The 20,353-nt window shown below is 51.0% G+C and overlaps 1 protein-coding gene across 2 annotated transcripts in view; it reads right to left on the bottom strand.

Moving 5' to 3' along the window:
• The window catches only part of LOC144176057 (pseudouridine-5'-phosphate glycosidase-like), a 307,408-nt gene that overhangs the window by 47,349 nt on the left and 239,706 nt on the right, over window positions 1-20,353 (bottom strand). The window contains exon 13 of one of the 2 annotated variants that reach the window (XM_077705180.1): window positions 15,964-16,017. The exons of the other annotated variant lie outside the window; for it this stretch is intronic. Within the exon in view, the coding sequence (XP_077561306.1) occupies window positions 15,979-16,017 (39 nt within the window). The 3' untranslated portion in view covers window positions 15,964-15,978. Of the gene's footprint in view, window positions 1-15,963; window positions 16,018-20,353 lie in introns of those variants that run through there. 2 annotated transcript variants of the gene reach the window in all.

Here is a 20,353-nt window from a genome sequence, read left to right on the forward strand (position 1 = left end):
TTTATGTTTATTTTTAGCCCCATGGCCGTTCTGTCGGATTTTATTTTCTCAAGCATTGTTTGCATTTGTTCTGCCGGCTCACTAAAAAAGACTATGTCGTCCGGAAACCTAAAATGGCTCGAGTATTACCCGTTTATTCTTAATCCTATGTTTCTCCAGTAAAAAGTTCTAAATACCTCCGCCAAACTTGCTGTGACTAGTTTTGGTGAGTCGCTATCTCCCTGTCTTACTCCCGTTCGGATGGGAAATTTATCGCTTTGCTTATGGAAAGTTATTCTGCCTGTGCCTTCCTTATATATTTCTTCTAAAAGCCTTATGTAGTCTCTATTTCAGGGTTTTTTAGTGCTTCTACCGCGGCCAGGGGCGTCGGAAAAGGGGGTGCAGGGGGAGCGACGGCTCCTCCTAATGTACAAATGGGGGAGCACAGCTCCCCCAGTCAGAAGGCACTTCTAGGCTTCCGCTGATGCCCCATCAAACAAGAGCTCGCTGAATAAAAGACCAATGATTCCGGAAATGGTGGCTTGCACAAATAGAATAATTCTGAAATTAAACCTGCCGTTTTGACACTGCTGTGAACTCCGAGCATGGGTGTCTGTCTCCTTCACTCGCTATCAAATCACTGCTTATGTTTCAGCGTAATGTAAATACGACTCCTCACAATGTCTCTTGACTGTTAGCACTGGAGTACCCTGTAGATTTAGAGAATATGCAAGTTACTTTTTGATGCTTTGGTCCTTTTACTGCTTTAGATATTTTACTGCTCTCAAGCATCTGTAATGTTGGATAAAAATTTGATTTCATTTGATTTAATTTTATTCGGTGATGGGGCTTATTTATTTATCCCATTCAATATTTCCCATGCATGAGCCCTCAAGGAGAACAAATGATGATGACGACGATGATGATGATGTATGGTGCAATTTTTTGGGCTCCCCCAATCGAAAAATAGTTCCGACGCCTCCGACCGCGGCTGTGGTGAGTACAGAATCAAATGCTTTCTCATAATCTAAAAGTGCCATGTAAAGGGGTTTAATGTACTCCAAGGGTTTTGCTAGTACTTGATTGATGACATAGATGATTATTCTGGTTACGTACCCTTTCAAAAACCCAGCCTGCTCTCTAAGTTGATGGGGATCCAGGCTGTCACCTATGGGGCAGCTACAACTTCGGTAAAGACCTTGGGCAGGATCGCGCGGAGATTAATGAGCCGTGTAACTGCTTCTACACAAACACACCCATTCTATTCAAAAGGCAATCCAAATGGGCAGGTACGGAAAGCAGAGAAAGACTACTTACAAGGCTCATAGAGAACTAGCGAGGCATTGGCCTACTTCAGACCGCTGAGGCTGGCACGGCGCAGTACCGTGGAGGCTTGGGCGAGTCGATACAAGTCGGCGCTGTCCGCGAGGCTGCTGAGCTCTGTGCGCCGAGGAGCTCCAAACCGGCGTTATGGTCCCACGGCGAAGAACGGGGCGGTGCCGATGACTAGCAGCGGGAGGAGATAGCTTGGGCCCGAAACGAGGCCCAGCTGCCCGCGCTCCGAGTCACCGGCACACCGCTCACTCGTGGGCCGCACCCCGGCTTCTCCCGGCGGCGTCCAGGGCTGTCGTCGGGCCTGCACTGCGACGGATTGTAACTTGGAAGGCAGCGCGGGCGACGGACCTCGGGCATACACCGCGAGGGCGCCGTCCTGCTGTCGTCTTGGCCGACCGCTTCTGAACTTCTTCTTCTGTCACTTCTCTTCCAAGCGGCCTCTTTTCTGGTGGCGCCTTCTGTTCGGCAAGCGCTACACCACGGGTTCGGCGGATTGACCCCCGCAATGCACTGGCCCTTCACTACAGGCTGATGAGTCGGTAATTCTTGAGGTTCCTTAAGAATCAGAATAATGTTGGCGTTTATCCAGGCCATGAGCACTTTTTGAGTCTTCAAGCATTCGAAAAAAACGTACAGCAAATTTTTCTAGCACAATATCTCCTCTCTTCTTCAAAATATCCACGGTTATGCCGGCGTCACCTGAAGCTTTTCTCATTTTCATACCGTTGAGAGCCTTTCCAACTTCATCTGTAGTTACTAGTGGGACATCGTAAGTTGAGCTTGTAGTCTCAGTAGTTTCCCCTGGTTTAACGTCGCTGTCGTCCAGCCTGGCGTAGAATCGTTCTGCTATCTTTATTTTCGCCTCCAAGCTCTGCGTAATGTCACCCTTCTAGTCTCTGAGTGCCTATATCCAGTTTTTGCCAATGGCTAGCTTTCTCTTAGTTACTTTCAAGCTTCCCCGAATTTTCAGCGTTTCCTCGATCACTGCCATGTTATACACACGAATGCTGTTTCTTTTACTTGTGTTAATCAGTTTACACAGCTCGCAAATTCAATCTTATCCGTCGTACTTGACGCTTTCATGTTCCTAAGGTTGGTGATTAGTTCCTTCAGTTTCTTAGTTAACTTTCCAGTGTGTTCCCTACATGTTGCTTCTCCCACAGATTCTGATGATTCACTGAGTGCCGCTGTTATCTTGTCCTTTACCCTCCCTACACTGACCTCGTTCAGCTCATTCAGGAGCGCGAATTCTTTTGAAGAATTATTTTAAACTCCTGTGATCTGGCTCTGACTGACTCCAAAACATGTTTCCTTCTTTCCCTTTTAGGATTAACCTTAGCTTGCATCAAACCTTCGTGTGTTCGCTGCTCCGAATCTTACTTAGCACCTCTCAGTCTTGAACAGAATTTGGGGTGTCACTTAGAATGAAGTCAATTTCGTTTTTTGTTCCACCGTCGGGACTTTTCCATGCCCATTTTCTATTATTTCGTTCGTAGAAGAATGTGTTCTTCAACCTCAGGGTATTGCTCTCTGAAAATCGCCCCAGTGTATCTCATCGAATGTTGCGATTGTCTCATCTGAAGTTTCCCGCTGACCTTTCTCCAATTTCCTTCTTAGGGACCTTTGCATAAAGTCTGCCGTCACAATCGTGCGCTGAGTTGTTGCCTCCTTCTTTGCTGACTCGACGTCCTAATAGAAGATATATAATATATATATATATATATATATATATATATATATATATATATATATATATATATATATATATATATATATATATATATATATATATATATATATATGTGTGTGTGACGTCCCGCAGGTGGATGGTGCAGGGCAGTTGGCCGGAATGGGAGATTAGCCACCAAGAGACGGTGCGGTGCGATAGTGGTGGACGAGGAAGAAGAAGTTGGTAATAAAGGTGTTGGTTCGACGGACGCCATGTCTCCTGCGTTACACTAGTCGACAGGATCAGGCTCAAAATGAAGAAATGTCAATTCGAACAAACATCCATTGAGTACCTGGGACACAGGGTTTCAAATGGCGCAGTCACACCGAAACGAAGCAACGTGGAGGCGATTTTGCGGTTTCCCACACCATCACGCCCAAAAGAGCTGCAGCGTTTTCTCGGTACCGTAAATGTTTAACGTCGGTACATCGCTCACTTCAGTGAAATTGCCCATCCACTGACGTGCCTCCTCAGCAAAGACGCTACGTGGAACTGGGACTCAAACTGCCAACTGGCTTTCAATAAGCTGAAGAAATGTGTCACGGAAGAGCCGGTTCTTGCCATCTACGATGCCTCCAAACCTTGTGTGCTGTACTGTGATGCGTCCAGCAAAGGTATCGGCGCCGTTTTGAAGCAGGCTTATGAAGAAGGCCGGGAGCACCCAGTTGCATACCACTCACGCAAGCTGCTCAAGCATGAAGTCAATTACGCCATCACGGAGCTTGAATGCTTGGCAATTATTGACGCTATCGACAAATGGCACTGCTATCTGCATGGAAAACCTTTTACGGTAGTTACCGATCACGCTGCGCTACAGTGGCTTAAAAACATCAAGAATCCGCGAGGCCGTCTGTTTCGATGGTCCTTGAAGCTCTCCATGTACGATGTCAATATCAAGCACCAAAAGGGCACTGACAACATCGAAGCTGATGCACTATAGCGAAACCCATTTATTCAGCTTCTATCAGCTGAGCAACTGCAAGAGCATCCCAACGACAAACCGCCTTGCAAGCACGTCATGGAGAACGGAATGGTCATAGTGACGCGTAGAGGGATTCGAAAAGTCTACGTTCCTGCCGCTCTGCGATCTTCTCTTCTTCAGAAGGCTCATGACGCTTTTGGTCACGTTGGAGTCAAGAAGACATTGCGACTTTTGTCTCCACAATATTATTGGCCTGACATCATCACCGACGTCTCAAAATACATTCGCCACTGTGACACTTGCCAGCGCTGCAAGAAGACGAAGACCAAGCGTTTCGGATCTTTGGAGTCCCTACCACCAGCTGAACAACCATTTGATCTTCTGGCCATGGATACCATCGGAGGTTTTGCGAACTACGGTTCTCCAAAAAGGTTCATTCACTTGGCCGTTGATCATGCCACTCGTTATGTTTGGGCTTTTGCGCACCGAAATGAGACCTGCGATGCGTACATTTCCTGCCTGAAGAGCATCTTCGTTGCTGGAAAGCCTCGGAAGTTCCTCTCCGACCGCGGAACAGGATTCACCGCAGGCAAATTCAAGCAGTTCCTCAAACACAACAACATTCATCAGCTTTTCACAAGTTCTCAACGACCGCAGTGTAATGGCCTAAACGAGCGCACTAATCAGTCCATAGTTACTCGCCTCCGCTGCAAAATCAACGACGAACCGCGAAAACCATGGACACGCCTTCTTCCAGAGGTTGTCGATGAGTACAACAAGACACCTCATGAAGTCACCGGCTACCCACCATGTTTTCTCATGTATGGCACACCATCATACCCCTGCCTCCTCTCCAACACTGCCGAAACCCTGCAAGAAGCTCGCGCAAACGCAGTCCGCAATTCCCTGGCGTATCACGAGAAGAATAAGCTCATCTACGACAAGAAGTTTCTTCCGTCAGAACTCCAGGTGGGAGACTGTGTGTTATATGAGACACCCTGGCATCCCAACCGCGGCAAACTCTGTGCGATAATGGAAGGGCCGTATACTGTCCTACGCAAGATCTCTGCGGTAAACTACGAGATCGACCGCAGCGTGGCTCCACTCGGTCGTCAGACTGACATTGTCCATGTGGGGAGGCTAAGGCGATATTATCCGCCCCTACACCGAACACACTCTCGGGGGGAGGGGGAAGCGTGTGACGTCCCGCAGGTGGATGGTGCAGGGCAGTTGGCCGGAATGGGAGATTAGCCACCAAGAGACGGTGCGGTGCGATAGTGGTGGACGAGGAAGAAGAAGTAGTAATAAAGGTGTTGGTTCGACGGACGCCATGTCTCCTGCGTTACACACATATATATATATATATATATATATATATATATATATATATATATATATATATATATAGTCCCGTGGCCAAAGATGACGCTGTTGTCGTCAAGAAAAACCAAGTTTCTGGGAGCGAACTTGTGCTCCCCTAACAACTCAAAGAATACAGGCGGCTAAGCCGCAGTTACCAAAGTGACGTGCGAAGGCGAGCGTCGACGATTCGAATGCCACGGCGTCTGCTCTACAGGCTTTTATCGTTCTGCGCGAGTGTTTCTGGAACCGTCGATGTAGCCTTTGTCAGAATTTTGTGGGCCACGGCGACCGTGGCCGGAGCAGGTGCGCGGCCAAGCAGGGGCGCTGCGCTTGCTGCTGTCGGCTGGTTGAGCGGCTAAAGAGAGCGAGGGAAACTTTTGCTCTTCCTCTTGATATGTGTCCGGCGCGACAAGTGCTGCGCAAAGTGCCTGCGCTGAAGCGAAGTGCGCCTGCTTTGAGAAACCGGCCCCGCTGCACTTATCGCGCCAGCCATACTACGAATGGAAGCGTGAAAGTTCCCCTCACTATCTTTAGCCGCGTAACCAGCCGACAGCGGCAAGCGCAGCGACCCTGCTCGGCAGCGCGCCTGCTCCGGCCACGGTCGCCGTGGCCAACAAAATTTTGACAAAGACTGTACATCCCGAACATTGTAGATCACAGAAGATTACTCTGGGTTAAGATTACTCTGACGTTACTCAGAAGATTACTCTGACGTTAAGTCGAAACAGACTGCTTATCTGAATGAAATAGCCCGTGCGGCATAAAAATAAAGAATGGAAGACGCGGTTCGCTTGGTCCACAGATAACAGAGCCGGGCGTGGCCGGGTAGTAAAAACAAACAATAAATAAACAAACCCATACATGGTTCCCAGCACTACCCCCATTCTAAGAGTGCATCGACCCGATGCTAAAACAAAAGACAATCCGAACAAGCAACAAAAATACGTCCGTCATCTTGCATAGTAAGGTTTCAAGGGAACATCGTGGACGACTTCGGGCCGCGTGCGTCGTCGTGATGTTCCGGAAACACCATCGGGGATCACCTCGTAGGTAAGTTGGCCGACACGTCGTAAAATCTGGTAGGGTCCGAAATACCGTCGCAGAAGCTTCTCACTCAGTCCGCGTCGTCGGATAGGAGTCCAAACCCAAACACGATCCCCTGGGTGGTACTCGGCGTCTCGGCGTCGGAGGTTGTAGCGCCCGGCATCCACCAGCTGCTGGTCCGTTGTACGAGCTCGAGCGAGCTGGCGCGCCTCCTCCGCACGCTGAAGGTATCCTTGGACCTCGTGGTTGAGGTCGTCGTCTTCTACAAGCGGAAGCATGGCCTCAAGCATCGTAGTGGCCCGTCTTCCGTAGACAAGCTCGAACGGCGTCATCTGCATATATAGTTTCCTGGATAGCCGTGTTGTACGCAGACATGACATCCCAAGTATCATTCAACGTCGACGTACATTGACAGCATATCTGCGATTGTCTTGTTCAGACGCTCTGTGAGTCCGTTTGTTTGGGGGTGGTACGCCATCGTTCTTCGGTGATCCGTGTTGCTGTAGCGTAATATTCCTTGCATAAGCTCCGCAGTAAAGGCCGTTCCGCCGTCCGTGATTAGGACTTCCGGGGCTCCTTGTCGCAGAACAACTTGGCGTATGAACGATGTGCGACTTCTTGTGCAGTCCCCCTCGGAAGAGCGGCGGTCTCTGCGTTGTGCGTGATGTAGTCTGTCGCTACGACAATCCACTTGTTAACGGATCGGGATGTAGGGAACGGTCCCTGAAGGTCCATTCCAATCTGTTGGAAGGGCCTCGATAGGACGGCGATCGGCTGCAGAAGTGCGGCGGGTCTCGTCGGTGGCGTATTTTGTCGCTGGCAGTCACGGCAGCTGCGGACGTAGTGGGTGACGTCAGATGTAAGGCGGGGCCAGTAGTACCTCGCCTTGATTTTACCAATTGTACGGGCTGTTCCGAGATGCCCGGAAGTCGGGTCTTCGTGGCACGCTTCCAAAATTTCGTCGCGAAGTTCTGCGGGGATGACAAGAAGATAATTAGTTCTGGTTCCGGCCTGAAGTTCTTCACGAGAACGGAGTTTTTCAGGCTGAATGCTGGTAGGTTGAGTTTGAAGGTCCTAGGCAGGGCGACGTTGTATCCTTCGAGGTAGTCAATTATGACGCGTAAGTCGGGCTCGGCACGCTGCTGGGCGGCCAGGTCGCTCTCCGTCACGTCTCCGAAGAACACGCTGTCTTCATCAGAGTCTTGTGCTGGTGGGTCGACGGGAGCGCGGGACAGGCAGTCGGCGTCGGAGTGTTTCCTGCCGGATTTATAGACGATTGTAACGTCGAACTCTTGAAGGCGCAAGCCCCACCGCCCAAGACAACCAGAGGGGTCCTTCCAATTTGCGAGCCAACACAGCGCATGGTGGTCTGTCACAACCTTGAACGGTCTACCATACACGTATCGGCGAAATTTTTAAATCACCCATTTAATAGCAAGGCACTCTTTTTCAGACGCTGAGTAGTTTTTCTCCTCTTTCGACAGACCACGGCTGGCAAAGGCGATTACTTATTTGCAACCGCTTTGTTTTTGGACGAGGACGGAACCCAAGCCTACATCACTGGCGTCTGTGTGCATTTCCGTTTCGGCGTCTTCGTCGAAATGAGCCAGCACGGGCGGGCTTTGCAGGCGTCTTTGCAGCTCGCAGAATGCTTCTTCTTGGTCATTTTCCCAGCTAAAAGGGGTGCTATCTTTCGTCGAGTGTGTGATGGCTCTTCAACGCGTGCGAAGTTTGCGACGAAGGGCCGGTAGTATGCGCACAGTCCGAGAAATCTTCGCACGCCCTTCTTTATTCGGCCTTGGGAAGTTAGAAATGGCTGAAATTTTTACCGGGTCAGCGAGGACTCGCACGGCGTTGACGACGTGGCCCAAAAACCTGAGCTTCTCGTACGCGAAACCTCACTTTTCAGGCTTCAGCGTTTACCCCGACGTACGAACGGCCTCGAGTACAGGCTCCAACCTTGCAAGGTGTTCGTCGAAAGTACGGGCGAATACCACAACGTCGTCGAGGTATACGCGGCAGGTGTGCCACTTCAGGCCAGCTAGCACAGTGTCCATGATTCTTTGAAACGTTGCTGGCGCCGTGCACAGCCCAAACGGCATCACCTTGAACTTGTATAGGCAGTACGGGGTTATAAATGCGGTCTTCTGTCGGTCTCTCTCATCCACCTCAATTTTCCAGTAGCTGGTCTTAAGATCCATCAATGAGAAGTACTTCGCATGGCAGAGGTGGTCGAGGGCGTCGTCGATTCGGGGCAGGGGGTACACGTCCGTTTTGGTGATTTTGTTCAGTCGCCGGTAGTGAACGCAAAACCTTAATGTGCCGTATTTTTTTTTACGAGTATGGCCGGCGCAGCCCAGGGGCATTTCGATGGCTGTATAATGTCGTCGCTGAGCATGTCGTCGACTAGAGTCCGAATGGCTTCCCTCTCCTGTGAAGAGACGCAATACGGTGACTGTCGGGTAGGTCGGCCTCCCTCTTCGCTTATTATTCGGTGCGTCGCTAGAGGTGTCTGACGTAGTTTTGAGTTCGACGAAGAACACTCCGTGTAGCGACGCAGCAAAGCTAATAATTCGTTCCGTTCTGCTTGCGGTAACGCCGGATTCACGTCAAAGGGATTAGGAAGCTTGAAGGTGTCTTCGGGTGCGCGTTCAAATTCGGCAATCGCGATCACAACACTTGCTTCTTGCGTTTCCTCGAGGAACGCAAATGCAGCGCCCTTGTTTAAATGCTGGTACTCGTCGGTGAAATTAGTGACCAAAACGTTGGATTTGCGTTGCTTAAAGCGCGCAATGCCTCTTGCGACAGAGACACCGCGTCCGAGAAGCAACTTTCGATCACTCTCTACCATAGCGTCGACATCAGGAGCCGCATCTTCACAGTAGACGGCGATCATCAAGCTTGTGCGGGGTGGCAGGGTGACATGATCGTCGGCGATCCTTACAGCAGCACGGTGTTCGGGGTTCGGTTCAGGCGTCATGCATTGATCGGAGGAAAATGTTATAGACTTGGTCTGCAGATCAATTATTGCACCGTTGTCCGTCAAATAGTCCATTCCGGGAATTACTTCACGGGAGCAGTTAGGCAACATGACGAGCGCCGCAGGGTACGTTGTGCCGTCTATGGTGACGCGCGATGTGCACGTTCCACTTGGCGTCACAAGGTGGCCTCCAGCTGTGCGTATGTGCGGACCATCCCATCTGGTCATAACTTTCTTCAGCTTAGACGCATATGGTCCGCTCATTACTGAGTAGTCGGCGCCCGTGTCTACGAGGGCGACTACATCAAAGCCGTCGACGGACAGGTCAACGTCGGAGGCCGCCTTCCTCGAGTTCCGGGTACGTCGTGGCGTCGTATCTCTGCTTGTACGTGTAGACGGTCGGGCACTATGCGTCGTCGTCTTCGTCGTATTCTCAGCGGTAGGTTCGGTCATGTCGGGTACGCATCGCGTCGTGTAGCTGTCGCCGTGTTCGGGAGTCTCGTCAGGGTTCGGTCGAGTTGTCGGGCTGAGGGCATGTCGTGAATCATGGTCTTGAGCGACTCGCTGCGTCGTTGGAGGGTTTTTATTTTTCCGAGGTTGTGCAACTTTACCTCCAGAAGTTGCTGCTTTTAGTTTCCCCCGCGTTGGCTGGGGGACCTTCCACGTGAGAAGTCAGCAGTTCTACGGTGGTTCGGCGACTGGTACGGGTAGGGCGATGGTGAACGGCTGAAGCAGGCTGGTCCTCGGTTGGTGTTCGAGAGGTATTCTTCGATCTCAGTAGGGCGCTGGCCGGGTTGGGGGCGTGGGGCTTCGACGGAGAACCCTCGCAAACCGAGCTTCTTGTATTGACAGCGAAGGCAGATGTGGTCGGCCCCTCCGCAGTGGTAGCACAGCGGACGTTTATCGGGAGTTCGCCTTACGTCCTTCTTCCTCGGTGTCTGGTTTCGGGGTACCGGGGGTCGGGCGGGCGACAGTGGGCGGCGGTACGGCGGGTCGTGTTTACGACGTGTTGGAGCAGGGCTGGGTCGGCGAACGTCCGCGGAGTAGGACATAGCTTGTGGCTAGCGGGGTACTTCGGATGGCATAGAAATTCACAACGCTTGTTGCACTTCTTCCCTAATCACGTCGGTAAGGGAAGCGACGTGGGGCTGCGGCGGCGTGGGGACAATTTTCCGCAGCTCCTCTCTCGGATGGTCTCTCGTAGTCTATCAGCATGTTGTCGACGTAGTTCGCATTGGCCGCGCCAACAAATATGCGGTCATACTGCTTTGAACGCATTTCGAGAGCCTTCTTAATCGTACTGGCTCCGGTCACGTATTCGGCGATGGTTTTAGGCGGGTTGCGGACAAGTCTAGCAAACAGTTCCTCCTTCACACCGAGCATCAAGAAGCGTAACTTTTTTTCTTTTGTGATTTCGGGGTCCGCGCGGTGAAATAATTGCTTTAACTCCTCAATGAAGATCACGACACCTTCGTTGGGGTGTTGCGTGCGCGTTTCCAACAAAAGGCTGGCTCATTCTTACCGCACGACGGTGGCGAATATTTTGAGGAACTCCCTCTTAAAGAGAGTCCAATCCGTTAGGGAGCTTTCATGGTTTTGAAAACACGTCGGGGCCATACCTTCGTAATAGAAGAAAAAAATGGCGGAAAGTACCTTCGTCATCCCACCTGTTAAAGATACGGACGCGCTCCACTTTCTCTAACCAATCCTCAGGGTCTTCTCCGGGGGATCCGCGGAACGATGGTGGTTCCCGGGGCTGTTGAAGCACGAGGGCAGGATTGATAGTGCTGGTCATGGTGCCTACGTTGATGCATGGCGGTGGTCACGACGTCTTTTTTCTTCCTTTTATCGGGAAGCAGTCCAAACACCGTCTGAAGGACTTGCTGTCAGCGGCTGGCACCAGTGGGACTTGCTTGTCGGCTTGACGAGGGCGTAGGGTGCATTTACCCAGCACCTCCACCGGATATCACAAGGCCAAAGACGACGCAGTTGTCTTCAAGGGAAACAAGTTTATTGGAGCGAACTGGTGCTCCCTAACAACTCAAAGAATACAGGCGGCTAAGCAGCAGCCAAAAAAGTTACGTGCAAATGCGAGCGTCGACGATTCGAATGCCGCGGCGTGTTCTCTGCAGCCTTTTATCTTTCGGCGCGATTGTTTCTGGAACCGTCGATTTACATCCAGGACTTGTAGATCAGAGAAGATTACTCTGGGCTAGTAAAATTAAGACGAAACAGTCTGCTTATCTGAGTGGGATAGCCCGTGCGGCATAAAAATAAAGAATGGAAGACGCGCCTCGCTTGGGACACAGGTAACAGAGCCGGGCGTGGCCGGGAAGTAAAAACAAACAATAAATAAACAAACCAATACATGGTTCACGGCAAAAAAATATATATATATATTTATTTATATATTGTAAGGGAGATAGGCGACTCCTGGGTAGCCGCTTAGAGAGGGGTTTATTCACGGTCGAGATGTGCACACGCAAGAGCCGAGAGCAGGGTTCCGCGAGCCGAGACGCCGAGCGTTCTTCTGCTTCTTCGTCTTCTTACACCGATGCACCGCATACCCGCATAGGCGGATAGCGCTGCGTTAGTTGTACTTGCTCTGAGGCGACCGCTCATACTCTTCGTTACAATCACCCCCCCCCCCCCCCCCGTCAAAGAGGAGCCATCCTGGCGTCTCACGGAGACGATACGATGAGTGGTTCGACGAAAGCTTTGAGGCGCTGAATGTGAACGAGCTCACGGCCGCGACAGCGCTGGTCGGCAGAAGGGGTGACCGGCTCGACAACGTAATTTACTGGAGACGTGCGTTCAACAACGCGTTAGGGGCCGTGGTATCTCGAAAGCAGTTTAGTAGATAGCCCAGGTGACTTATTCGGGACCCACAGCCAGACGAGAGAGCCGGGCGAAAAGCTGCAGTCAGGTGTGGCTCATCATGGCGAGTCTTCTGGCGAGCTTGTTCTTCGGTCGTGAAGGATCGGGCTAGCTGACGGGACTCTTCGGCGTGTTTTACTACGTCAGAAATCGGCCTGGTTTCGGAAGCATCGGCGTGGTATGGAAGAATCGTGTCGATGGGGCAGGACGGCTCACGCCCATACAAAAGAAAAAAGGGAGAAAAGCCGGTTGTGGTCTCTGTGGTGGTATTATAAGCGTATGTGACGAATGGAAGCAGGACGTCCCAGTCAGAGTAATCCGACGCCACATACATAGCCAGCATATCGCCCAGTGTACGGTTAAAGCGCTCGGTTAGGCCGTTGCACTGCGGATGGTAGGCCGTAGTGGTGCGGTGGACGGTACGGCACGGCACGCTGTCAAAAGCGCCTCGATGACTTCCGATAGGAAAACCTTACCGCGGTCACTGAGGAGTTCGCGGGGCGCTCCATGACGCAGAATAAAATGGCGAAGAAGGAAGGACGCAACGTCGCGGGCCGTAGCAGCGGGTAACGCAGCAGTCTCGGCGTACCGGGTAAGATGGTCAACAGCTACGATGACCCAGCGGTTGCCAGCCGCGGTGCAAGGAAGAGGGCCATACAGATCAATTCCGATGCGGTCGAATGGTCTCATTGGACAAGGTAACGGTTGCATGGGGCCGGACGAACGCTGAGGCGGGGATTTACGGCACTGACAGTGTGTGCAAGAGCGAACGTACTGTTGCACAAAGCTGTACATGCCCCGCCAGTAGTAGCGGAGCCGAAGACGTCGGTAGGTCTTCAGGACACTGGCGTGGGCACAATGAGGCTCACTGTGAAAGGAACCACATATTTCTGAGCGCAAGTGGCGGGGGATGACGAGAAGCCACTTGCGCCCGTCGGAGTGATAGTTGCGTCAATACAACACGTTGTTATGAATGGCAAAGTGAGATGCTTGGCGCCTAAGTGCCCGAGACGCTGCAGTTGGGGTGGCACTCGTCAGATGGTCGTAAAGGGCAGCGATCCACGGGTCTTTGCGTTGCTCGGTTGGCATGGAGTCAGCGTCAAGGGGAGCTACATAGCAGCTTGCGCTGGAAACGCTGTCAGCATCAGATGTCAAAGGAGAACGCGAAAGGGCATCAGTGTCATTGTGCTTGCGTCCTGAGCGATATACAACACGAATATTGTAGTCCTGCAGACGGAGAGCCCACCGCGCAAGACGACCTGCTGGATCTTTCAGCGAGGACAACCAGCAAAGCGCATGGTGATCGGTCACAGCGTCGAATGGGCGGCCATATAGGTAAGGTCTGAACTTCGTAAGGGCCCAAACGATGGCTAGACAGTCCTTCTCAGTGACTGAATAGTTTGTCTCTGCTTTTGTGAGGGTGCGACTAGCGTAGGCGACTACGTATTCATCAAATTCGCGCTTCCTCTGGGCTAGGACTGCTCCCAACCCGATGCCGCTGGCGTCAGTGTGGATTTCCGTCGGGGCCGTGGGGTCGAAATGCTTCAAGATGGGCGGAGATGTCAACAGACGGCGTAGTGTGGCAAACGCGTCGTCGCAAGCCGGTGACCACGCTGAGAGGCCATTGTCGCCACCGAGGAGCTGAGTTAACAGAGCGCTGATAGATGCAAAGTTGCGGATGAAGCGGCGGAAATAAGAGCACAGGTCGAGGAAGCTGCGAAGACCCTTCTGCGTGGTAGGTTTCGGGAATTCCGCCACCGCACGGAGCTTAGCTGGATCGGGAAGGATTCCATCCTTGCTAACGACGTGGCCGAGGATCATCAGCTGCCGAGCACCAAAGCGACATTTTTTTTTAAATTCAGTTGGAGTCCTGCTGCCGACATGCACGTCAGTATTTGGTCTAGGCGTACGAGATGCGTCGAGAAATCCCGAGGAAATACCACGACGTCGTCAAGGTAGCACAAGCAAGTCTTCCACTTCAGGCCACGAAGAATGTTGTCCATCATTCTTTCGAATGTTGCAGGCGCGTTACATAGACCGAACGGCATGACGTTAAATTCGTACAAGCCGTCGGGAGTAACGAACGCCGTTTTAAGTCAATCTGCGTCTGCCATGGGGACTTGCCAATAACCTCAGCGTAAGTCGAGGGAGGAGAAAAATTCAGCTCCCTGCAAGCAGTCGAAGGCATCATCTATTCGTGGAAGAGGATAGACATCCTTGCGAGTAATCTTGTTTTGACGTCGGTAGTCAACACAGAAGCGGATGGAGCCGTCTTTCTTCTTGACAAGGACAACAGGGGAGGCCCATGGACTGTTTGATGGGCGGATAACACCGCGCTGCAGCATGTCGTCTACCTGATCGTCAATAATGTGACGTTCAGTGGTGGACACGCGGTAGGGTCGCTGCCGTACAGGTGCGTGGGATCCAGTGTCGATGCGGTGTGTTACAGTTGACGTACGGCCGAGTGATGTCTTTGCAGAATCGAAGGACGACTGAAATCTATGTAGTAACAGCAGAAGTTGGTCTCGTTCTTGTGGAGTGAGATTTGCGTCGATAGCATGACGGAAAACTTCCGTTGGAGGCGGCGACGTTGGACATGGAGAAGAGAGCGCGTCGATCTCAACATGCGGCAAATCGTCGGACACATCTACGACGACGGAAGAGCCTGTCGGCTCGATGGTGCCGATACATTCACCGCGGAGCAGGGAACGGGGGCAGGAGTCGGGATTAGCGACAACGATTCTGTTGCGGCCGTCCGTAACAGTCAACATGGCGAAGGGCAACGGAATATTCCGTCGATAAACGAACAGGGAGGACGGCGTAAAGAGAACGTTTCCCTCAGAGACAGCGCTGCAGGATAAACTCACGAGGACGGTAGCGGATGGTGGAATGGTGGTATCCTCGGCAACGAGAAGTTTTTGAAAAGGGGAACTGGTAGCAGGAAAGTCCAGGAAGGGGGAGAATTCAACTTCAGCACGGCCGCAATTGATAACAGCTATGTTCTGTGACAGGAAATCCCAACCCAAGATGACTTGATGTGAGCACGATGAGAGAACAATGAACTCGATGACGTAAAGAATGCCTGAATGACGACTCGTGCGGTGCATGCGCCTAAGGGATAAATGTGTTCTGCGGTAGCGGTGCGTAATATAGTCCCGAATGTGGCGTCGTCACTTTCTTTAAACGGCGGCATAATTTTGCGTCTATAACCGAAACGGCGGCTCCAGTGTCGATGAGTGCGACCGTAGCGACACCTTAGACAGCGACATCAATTACATTAGATTGGGAAAAGTTAGGTCTTCGGCTGTTTGATGACGACGCAGTTCTTGCCTCCGGAACTGCGGCATCTAGTTTTCCGCGTAGCTGGAGGCAGGACTGCGGCGCATAGGAGACAGAGAGCGTCGCCGTGGGGACATGGAACGGCGATTGTTGAAGTCGCGGTGGTCAGACAGGTCAGACTCGTGCAGGGGTCGAGTGGGTGGCAGATTGAAAGGCGGAGAGGAACGGTAACTATTCGAGGGAATTCCTCGCGGGGGTACCATGTTGCGACGGCAGTACCGAGCCACGTGTCCCGGAATGCAACACGAAAAACAGATGGGACGGTTGTCGGCCGTGCGCCAGGGATTGCCAGCTTGATATCCTGAACGCTCTTGTATTACAGCGCACTACAAACAGGACACAGGGAAGGACGCAGACACAGCGCTGCAGGGTACCCCTCGCATCTTTTATTGACGGTTGCAAAGGCCATGCTCAAAGCAGCTCGCAGGCAGGTTTCAGATGATACTCAAGCTGCAAAAAAAAAAAAATGTAGTTGTAGTGCCGTACATCCACGCAGTTGCGCACAACCTAAAAAAGACGGGCAAGCGCGCAGGCTTGAATGTAGTGTTCTCGGCACCGGAAAAACGTATCCGGTTGTGCTCAAAAGTAAACACAAGGGAGAGGAAGCGTCCGGAATGTGGCACGATGCATCACAATCAGTTTGTGGCATGCAAGGAGGAAGTAGTATACTCATTGCCCTTGGACTGCAAAAGGAGCTACATAGGAAAAACGGGAAGATGTATCAACGACCGGCTTCAGGAGCATCACAACAAAGTAGAAAAGCTTGTCGCGGAATGGGACCTAGCCGCCCACTGTAAGCAGTGCGTGTGCAAACCACAGTACGATAAGTGCAAGCTGATAGGAAAAGGAAATCATAAGATCACCCGAGAAATCATCGAGGCCTTCGAAATTCATCGGCAGAGTGACAAGTGCATCAGCATGCCTTCTGTAGCCCTATCAGAAAAAGAACTAAAATTTCTGGCCAACCGTCAATGAAATGAGAGTGCATGCTTTGTTCACACTTGATATTGGTTTTGTGTTTGATTGCATCGTATATATGTTCACTTTCCCAATAAACCCCTCAGTTGTTAGCAGCGCTTGGTCTGCGTCCTTCCCTGTGTCCTGTTTGTAGTGCGCTGTCATACAAGAATGTCGAAATACGAACTCGTCCATCAGTCCACACTCATCCTGAACGCGGCGATGGCCTCACAGTGGTGATGGGAGGGGCGGCCATGGGAAAGCTGACCCTGGGCCTCGCTGCGACCACAGCATATGGTGTCGGCGCGGCGTCGTGGAAAATCCCGGGCGCAGCGACGTCGGCAAATGGTCTAGCGGTGTTATCGGCGTAGGTCAAAGGAGCGGCCACAGGAGGATGCGGGCGTACACAAGGGAGTCCTTCGGCAACCTGCTCTCGGATGACGTGACGAACAGTAGCGGCAAGTGGGGAGCGCGGCGGTTCCCTGTACGGCAGAAGAGACAGCTGGCGAGCAACCTTTTCTCGCACCAATTGCTGGATGTGCTGGAGCATAGCGGGATTCTCGTGGGCATCAGTGGCTAGGCTTGCCAAGGGCTCATGCATGACTTTGCGCCTCGTGAGTGCCCGCTCTTTGCGCAGCTCCTCGTAAGACAGGCAATTACTGATGACGTCGCTAACCGTTTGCGGGTTTTTAAACGCGGAGCGTTTCTTAGTCGCACGATGTCCCTCGACCGTCGGCGGCGGCGTCCACACGCTCACTGCGCATGCGCGTCGCGGCGAGGCGCAGGTGCGCGTCTCTCCCCCGTACCCTCCTCGCTCTCAACAACAGGTGCCGCGTTGTTGTCCGTCCGCACCCCTCCCCCTACACTATAAAAAAAATAATAGTTATCGGCGCCTGGTTTCGATCCCACGACCCTGTGGGCGGAACGCGAGGTACATGGTGCTCTTCCCACTGCGCCACAAAAGCGACACAGAATGAAAGGCTACGAACGCGCCTTATATCCTTGACTCATTCAAACTACGTCAAGAAGCTGCTGATACACGGCAGCAGTTGCATCGATCTCGTCTTCACCAGTTGCTGCAACGCACGACCACTGCTTAAAGACCCCTTAACAGTACACTTTAGCGAACACAAAGCCGTCGTTCTCAGCGTCCAATAGAACGACAACAGCAACAAATAAATAAATAACGACTTACAACAACCTACTCCTTGCCTTCACTTCTTGCGTCACAAAAAAAGAAAAATTGGGCCCATCTCTCCAAGAGGGGGTACTCGAGTCGCAAAATCACGAAAGTAATAATTAATATATGAAAGAAATAGTAATAATTAATAGTAATAAGCAATAATAGTTAACACATTCACTACCACCCCACCGCCCCCCCCCAAACACTAACGTTAACACAATACACCCACCCCCTACGCGACGCATTTACTCGAGTCCCCCCTCGTGGGGAGATGGGCCCAATTTTTTAGCCAGCAACATCTGAAAAGCGTCGTCGTCAATGCCCTTCAGAATGTGCTTGACTTTGTCGCGTTCAGTCATACTGCTGTTTATCTGTTTGCAGAGGTCGACAACATCTTCAATATAACTTGTGAAAGTTTCACCCGCGCACTGTGCACGTTCGCGCAAGCGCTGTTCTGCGTGAAGCTTTCGGACTGCTGGGCGGCCAAAAGTAAACAAAAAATCAGCCTTGAAATCAGCCCATGTCTTGAAGCGATGCGCGTTGTTCCCGTACCAAAGTTCAGCGACGGCGTGCAGGGAGAAGCTCACTTTGCTTAGTTTCATAGCTTCGTTCCATTGATTATGCGTGCTCACTCGCTCGAATGATGCCAGCCAATCTTCCGCGTCATTTTCATCGGCGTCGTTGAAGCCCGGTGGATCTCGCTCACGTATGCCACCGGAGCACATCACAGTCGGCGCCGAGGGCGTAGCGCTCTGGCTGCCTTCGGTGTTCATGACTGCGGGGAGTTTACGGCTCCGGAGTTCCAGGACTGGATCGATACCCCGGCTCCTCCACCACTTGTAAGGGAGATAGCCGACTCCTGGGTAGCCGCTTAGAGAGGGGTTCATTCACGGTCGAGACGTGCACACGCAAGAGCCGAGAGCAGGGTTCGGCGAGCCGAGACGCCGAGCGTTGTTGTTGTTGTTGTTCCTTGATATTGGCGCATACCGAATCAGGGGATCGGCCAAACATCAGTCGTTAATTCTAATGAGATTTCTGCCTAGGTGGATGATTCAAAGAAAATTAGAAAAATTTGGAAGCTTTTTTTTTTACTTGTGTTGGAGTAATTGAGTTTGGAATTTGGTCAAAATTGAAACAAAAAAAGGAAATAAATAAAAAATTAAATAAAGAGAAATAAGAAGAACAAGGAGAAGAAGAAGAAGAAGAAAGGGAGAGGAGGAGGAGAATAGTAATAAATAAATAATTAAAAAAAATCAGAAATGGATGCTTTTTGAGGGCTCAGGTGAGGAGCCATAATAAGATGCGAATTAGGTTGTAAATCTTTTGGAATTTTCTATGAAGCGCAGAAGAGCAGAACAAACATCCCGGCGGCAATATCCCGTTTCTGTAGCCCCAAATGATAAGAGAGCCGGCACTGATAATGCCAACCCCAGGCGATGAAGCGGCACTTCAAGGAGCTGACGTCTGAGGCTTGAAAAACGTCGACATGACAGAAGGAAATGGTCGACAGACTCTTCTTAATTACAGTAACTGCACATGGCAGACTGCGCCAGACGAGACCTGTGGAGGTATCTATTCAACTGGGGCACACGACATCGAAGGCTCGTTACAATCGCCTCCAGGTCGCGTGAGGGGCACCAATTCGGATTCCAGGAGAATTTTAGATGAGAGAAATCTTGCAATGACAATAAGACTGATTCGTGCTGCCCTTGCAGCTTTCTTCTGCTTCTTCGTCTTCCTACACCGATGCACCGCATACCCGCATAGGCGGATAGCACTGCGTTAGTTGTACTTGCTCTGGGGCGTCCGCTCATACTCTTCGTTACAATATATATATATATATATATATATATATATATATATATATATATATATATATATATATATATATATATATATATATATATATATATATATATATATATATATATATATATATATATATATATATATACAGGGTGTCCCAGCTATCATGCACCAAGATTTTAAAAAAGAGTAAAGGCGTAACTCGAAGGAAACCAGGTGCATATTGTTTGCAGTACTGTGAAGAAGCGGACAGTATTTTTTTCTTTAATGAGACTTAATTAACTAATTGTAATTAATTATCTAACTCGAGAAATACTGTCCTAATCACTAATGTGTCAATGAGGCACTTGTAGGTAACCACGAGGGGCATCTAACTGCGGCATTTTCAGCGATTAACTAATTGCGTACACATTTATTCTGACTGATAAAGGAAACCCGCGAAATATGAAAAATACCACGTGACGGCGCCTCCGCGCGCACCGTAAAGTAACGCCCTCAAACAGGCTGCCCCTGAGTTAGCCAGAATGAAATAGACAAAAGAAAGAAAGAAGAAATCGCGACCGAGTTTGTTCCTTATCTGCACACGCGTCCCGCGAATCTTGCTGCTGCTGCTCCTTCCATGCATGCTATTATCAAGGTGATGCGCTGTCTCTTCGGGCGGGTAACACGCGAAGCAGTTGCTTTCAATCAGCTTGGTTTGGGGACGCTGCTTTACAATGCGCGCGTCAGCGTCGTCACGTGGTATTTTTCATATTTCGCGGGCTTCCTTTATCAGTCAGAATAAATGAGTACGCAATTAGTTCGTCGCTGAAAATACCGCAGTTAGATGCCCTTCGTGGT

This window comes from Haemaphysalis longicornis, unplaced genomic scaffold (assembly GCF_048455015.1).
Source record: "Haemaphysalis longicornis isolate Haplotype H1 unplaced genomic scaffold, Haemaphysalis longicornis Haplotype H1 scaffold_3, whole genome shotgun sequence".
In the NCBI taxonomy this organism is placed as follows: Eukaryota; Metazoa; Arthropoda; class Arachnida; order Ixodida; family Ixodidae; genus Haemaphysalis; species Haemaphysalis longicornis.